Raw genomic sequence first — 6343 nt, forward strand, 5'->3', positions numbered from 1 at the left:
CTACAGAGGAACAGTTGTTGCTCTTTAAAGTAATTTATCGAATGAAAATACTTTTAGTTGTTTAGTTATTTCTTTTAATGCTAGTTCTTCCTTTTATTTTGTTTTGGTGCAGTAGAGGGAAACTGATCAGTGTCCATTGAAATCACAATCTGAACCAACCAATAACAACACAACAGTAAAGTTGTCAGTATAAGTTTACAAAACAAAATGTAGCTGGCAAATCCAAAAACAAGTAAAAGTAAAAAGTAAAAGTTGCCAAAGTCCTATCAGACCATAGGGTTGCTCTCTCATTAGAGACAGATCACTTGTGTAAAAAATGAGGTCTGCAGATGCTGGAGATCACAGCTGCAAATGTGTTGCTGGTCAAAGCACAGCAGGCCAGGCAGCATCTCAGGAATAGAGAATTCGACGTTTCGAGCATAAGCCCTTCATCAGGAATAAGAGAGAGAGCCAAGCAGACAGATCACTTGTGGTTTAGCCTAGCCTTAGGAGAGGTTAAGAAGGAGAATTCTTCAGAGTAACCTCAACCAATTACATGTAGAAATTTTGTAAAATAAATGATCAAATCATTTTAGAAGCAATCTAAAGCAAGCCATTTGAAGACTAGGCTCAGGATAACCTAACTGATTTTACCAAGTTAAGGTAGCCATATTTTAGTCCTCCTAGATTTAACCATAATGAATAATAGTTGAGAACATCTAACTCCTCAGCAGGCAGTATCATACAGGATAACATTTCATTGGAACAAAGTCAACATATTTGATTTCTTCTCTTTTAAGGATCTTCTCTTACAATATTTTCAACTGTTGATTGGAAGGTGACCTGCTTCTCTGCCTCAGTCTAACAGCTCTCCAACTAGCCAGCAACAGGGATATTTTTTGCTGTGCACTTGAACCTTTTGTTTTCCTGTAAGGAAGCTAGTATAGTTTCACAAACAATTAATTTTTTTAAAAAAGTAAACATTTTTACTTCATTCCCAACACAGAGCCGCATACTATGGTCATCAGCTCTACATGTTTTTCTAAAAAGGTTAACACTTAGGAGTATCATACTTCTGGTTGAAAACTCAACAGACAATTGGCTGGATTTTACATTCCCAAATGAAGCACATGTGCTGATAAAAACATTCATGGTGTCAGATCAGCAACGTGACATCATTAAGTCAGTCTTCAACTGCAGTACCAGTGGCTCCTCCATTCATTAGCCCAATTTGAAATAATTTATTAATAAGCCGTTAAGATCATTGGTAAGCCATTCACTCACAATACTTCATTTCCTGCTGCATTTTTCAGGAGTCAATTATAAAAAAGTTGGCAAGATTTTATGGCACAAGTGCAGTAGAAAAGACCGGCTGTGGTTGATCGTACTAGCACATTCTGCTGGGGGAGGTTACATTTTTTTAGAAAATAGTTGTGCATGGAATGAATAATAAAGTCTAATTTTGAGAGCAGGGAGACTTGAAATTCTAGTCAGGACCATGGCATTACCCTTCCACCACATGACATTCCGGTCTAAAGGGCCAATTGCTGTACAGCCTTCTTTTGTACCAGTTTCTCAGAATCCACAAGTTATTTATTCACACCAAGGTATGATTCATTTTCTTATGTGAATATAGCTGCAACAAAAAAATTCAATCCAACATTTTTTTCCCAGTGACTCAAATTCACAAGAGCTTTAGTTTGTGGCATCTGATAATAGTTGCAAGATTGTGAGGGAATAACACATCGGGTTAATTGTTGGAAAGAAAGCTTCCTTTGCATTTACAATTGGCTCCCTTCCCACCAGATGGCAGGGACAGGAGCAAGTAGACCATGCAGTTTCTGTTCCACCTCCCTCAGCCTTCTGGAAGATGTAAGATCCAGCCCATATATCTGTTACTGGTTTTCTGACATCATTTCATTAATATAAATGTAGCAGTTTACCTCATATTGTTGCTCCCCTGCATTAACCATGAAATGGAAGCATTATCTCTCAACTAACTTTACTCTTGAATACTTTTATTCTCAGATGCCTAACGATTCATTCTCCTGCTGTTTTAGGCTGTTCCTTTTTATTTTCTATGTACATGAGTTTTTTTCAGATTTGTGGCTTAGAATTTAAATGATATTGTCCTCTTTTTGGATGAAGAAAATAGGCATTATGTTTCAAAAAATATGGCAAATGGGTCATTGCACTCATTATTTACCAAAATATGCACTTAATATATCTTTGAAGGTTGTTAGTCTCTCCCATATCCAATTCCTATATCCTTCCTATATCCATCCTCCACCCCTATTAGTTCCTCACCATCCTCAGGCTCGTGAGGGCTATCCTCCACACCAGCAAGCTGCCTTGGGATGTAAGCAGGAGTCAGCAGCACATCTACATCATTTAAATAAGGCCTGAGGTCAAAGTTTGCTTTGGCCTTCAGCCTTTCCATTCAGGCACTGGAATCATTCCCTAGGCCCATATCCCAAGTGGAAAAAAATATCAAATGAGAAAAGACAGAAGTTTAACACACCAGATTATTGGATAGTATGTTTTCTGCAAATAAATAAGAACAATTTTAAACATTTGCACTGGATTCTATAGTAGAAATATGTTATAAGTATTATCCATTTCTGTTTTCCTCTGCATAAGCTGGTCTCTGTCAGAATCACTGCACAGAAATAATGGGTACTGCACAAAGTGACTTGATATAAAAAAAGGTTGTATGACTATCAATTTCACTCACTATATAGACTTAAACACAAAATGTTGGATTGAACAATCTAAGCAATATAAGGGGACTCTTGTGGCTTAATCACAGTGCCCCTACTTCTGAGCCAGGAGATCCAGGATCAAGTCCCACATGCTCCAGAACTGTATGATATCTCAGAGACGGTTAATTAGAAAGTATCACTAAGTTATATAATCATATATTACCTCCCACCATGGTGAGAACATTTCTGGTGGTCATTCACTCAATTATACTTATCGTCACTACATGTGGAAAGTAAGATTTAGTTACGCAAAAAGCATTGTCAGACTGAAAATTCAAAAGGAATCAAATTTATGAAGGTAATAAAACAATATAGAAGGCAGACTTCTCTCCCTTCCAAAAATAGCTTCAAGGGACTAAATGTTGTACTATTTACCATTTAACATTTTAAGTATTTTCTTTGTGATGAATACAATCTGGCCTGATTATGTAATCATTCCCTGATCATAATTATGTAACCATTTTACATATCAGTTTCGTTTCTTCTTCTGTGGATCCCAACTGTCCAATGAATCAACACAATATGATCACAGAATGGATTGGCTTCAGGTGCCATCCTACTGCAGTTTGTTTCCTCTGCTGTACTTTGTATTGGTGGAAATTCATGATCGTCTTTTGAAGAATATCATCTGAGCAAAAGATATCGGCATGCTGTCTATTTTTCATCATGAAAGTGTATGGGATTTGGTTCAACTTCTCATTCACTGTTTGACAAATATATTTTGTATTCCCTCACAAACACCCTTTTTGTTCACATTAGCTGTTCTATTTAAAATTTAGTGTGTCAAACAATTCTTGTTCTTTTCTAAGAAGCATTTGTGAGCTATAAATTTTGTGTTTGCATCTGTGCTTCTTAAAATTTCAAATTGCTTAATGTTTCTAGGCACGATTCTATGACATCACAAGAGAAGCTCTTTGCCAAGTGATAAAAGTTCTGTCACACGGTGTAAACATTACGAGTGCAAACAGAATATCACACTATTGTGCTTATCCTTGCAAAATACATGCTTCTGGAGTGATGTAACATGCACTTCTTAATTTTCCAACCGTAGCTTTTCAGAGACTATTTTTTTTGCAGTTCCCTTGGTTGCCAAGACCTTTGCATTTGTTCCAGTGATGCCTTTGTTATTGGGTCTAGGAATTGATGTCTTAGCAACAGGAATTTTGGTTCTTGCAGGCTCATATCCTACCAACTGCTGATGTGTCTGAGGCCAGTGAGTGTGATTTGCTTCACTCTGTCGTGCAGTTGAAGTGGCCCGATGCCTGGGGATAGCAGATACATTCTTCTCCTTGGAAATTGTAGTAATGTTGGAGGCAGTAATATTAGATGTGGACACAAGAGGTTTTGGAGACTGGATTTTAGGTTCAGATACAGAGGACATTTCTTCATCTGAAACAATACTTGTCAGACTTTCATCTACATCTGCAAACAGATCATACAGAACATCTCCACTGTAACTGTCTCTTGGAATACTTGCCCTGGTAGCAAGTGTTTTCCCACTTTCATCATCAGGTCCAGGGGTTGTGGAGTCCCAGTATCCCTCATCACTATTTGGGACACAATCTTGTTGATCACTCTTAGTGGTCATTGGGTCTTCATTATCATTTTTAGCTTTGGGAAAATCATTCAAAGGAAGCTGTTTGACTAAGGTTCCCTCTGCCACATCACCAAGGCAAGTTGGAATTTCTGAAGCTATCCAGGGAATTTGGTCAGCCATGCTCTGGTCCTGTTTGTCTTTAAGAGGTTCAACAGTTGATGGAGGTGTGTCCCAAAATTCTTGTAGATAGTCATCATCAACTTCATCTGGGCTTGCCATCTCCTCTCCTCCACCTTGATAAGTCAGAATATTTGAGCGTTTCTTTGCACCACCCTTTCCCTTTTCTGCAGGAGCTCCTCTTTCACAGACATTCCCCTCATCATCCTGGTCAGCAATAATGTCTCCACACCCTGTAAATGAATCAAAGCTCTTTAAAGATGTAACATCAGAAAACATTAAGCAAATACGATCAATTGATTGTTCTGAGGATGGATCATTATTGGGTGCACAGAGTGTTGAAGCTTCAGGAGTGTGATGAGATTCAGATCCAGTTACAGAAATACATTCTTCTTGTACATCCTGCCCCACATGAGTCAATCCTCCATCCTGTTTTTCCTCCAGCTGTTCAAAAGCCTTGACATTAGAATCTTGGTCCAATAATTGGCGGTCAGTTGTGACTTTCTCCAAGTTTTTACATAATTCTGGAAGGCACTTCCCACTATTTGTGTGTTTTGATTCCTCAGTGAAAGTGTCCTCATTATCATACTGCAATTCACAGGATAATTTGTTTTGCATTTCCAGTGCAGCACTTTCAGGTTCAGAGCAAGATTTCTGTGTCTCTTCTTTTACACATTCCAGGCTGGCAGTCAAAGAACTAGGCAGTGTAATAGTGCCATGGATTTCCAGGTACTCCTCTTTTTCCTCTTTACTAATTTTGTCCTTTTTATTCCATTTCATGCTGCTGAACAACCCTTTCAGTCCTTTCTTTTGTCTGTTGCAACTCTTCTCCTTCACCTGCTCAGAGTTTGAATGTACTGACTCCCCCTTACCATTTTCTAACCTACTATTCCTTTTTAGTAAAGAGAAAAAGCTGTGAGACTTAGCAATAGGTCCGCAACCACCAGCAGCAAAGCTCATACTGTTGACAATTTTTGTACTGGAATCATTGTCCAGTTGATAATTACTCAAAGATTCTTCCTTGGTGCTTACTTCTAGTCCCATATCAGCAATTCCATCATGCGTTTTGCTTCTAACAAGCCCCATTTTCAAGGAGCTTTTCCTATCCCCTTTGTTTTTCAGATTAAAAATACTAGGCATGGTGCCCCCTGATTTTTTCCTCCCAAATAATTTAAATGCTGTCTTACTTATCTTGCCAGTTTGTTGTTCAGAAGCCGAAATATCATTACAATCACAATGCAAGTCCATGTCTGCCACGATCTTGTCCCTGTTTTCTTTCTGCAGACCACTGCAGCTGCCTGATGCTGACTTTCCCTCTAGCAGCCTCAGTGCTGCTCAAATTCAACTCCATGGCAACCAAGAGGATAAGCAGCTTTCGTCATCTGTGGACTAGAGCCAGTCCACCCTCAGTGACAGTAAATTAACCTGAATTTCGTCAAATCACTGGAAAAATTAGCATTCTGCACAATTATACATTGAATTGAAGTTTCTGTTTTTGTTAACATAGCAAATTATATTTAATCATGATTAATAGAAATGATGACTGACACAAATAAACACATTTTAATAGGTAAACAGTTCTAGTTCTGCTTAGGTGCTGAGTAATAAATATAAACAAAAGATGATTTACATCGGGCAAACTATGGAGTAGGAATTGTCATTATAATGTGTGTCAGTCTCACAAGGAGAAAGAGGAGGAAAATGGAGGTTGAATTTTTTTAATTGTTTTCATTTCTGATGACTTGTTACTAGAACTGGCAAACATTTGGGAACAGATTGTCTACCCTCCATACTAGTCAGAAAATAACATAGACAGAAACAGAAATAATAACGAGAAACAATCAGCACCATATGCATTGTGAATGAAAATTTAGAAAATGAGGAGCTG

The 6343-nt window shown here is 38.0% G+C and overlaps 1 protein-coding gene across 1 annotated transcript; it reads right to left on the reverse strand.

The window, feature by feature from the left end:
- Nucleotides 1-3774: 3774 nt before the first annotated feature.
- amer2 (APC membrane recruitment protein 2) lies at nucleotides 3775-5703 on the reverse strand. Its single transcript, XM_060826971.1, has one exon. It carries the CDS (start codon nucleotides 5701-5703, stop codon nucleotides 3775-3777), a length of 1929 nt encoding a protein of 642 aa, XP_060682954.1.
- Nucleotides 5704-6343: the final 640 nt, after the last annotated feature.

This window comes from Hemiscyllium ocellatum, chromosome 6, assembly GCF_020745735.1.
Source record: "Hemiscyllium ocellatum isolate sHemOce1 chromosome 6, sHemOce1.pat.X.cur, whole genome shotgun sequence".
NCBI classification, from domain to species: Eukaryota; Metazoa; Chordata; class Chondrichthyes; order Orectolobiformes; family Hemiscylliidae; genus Hemiscyllium; species Hemiscyllium ocellatum.

What these genes read in the sequence shown, in the direction of transcription:
- amer2 (XM_060826971.1), bottom strand. Translation starts at nt 5,703, where the DNA reads ATGGACTTGCATTGTGATTGTAATGATATTTCGGCTTCTGAACAACAA.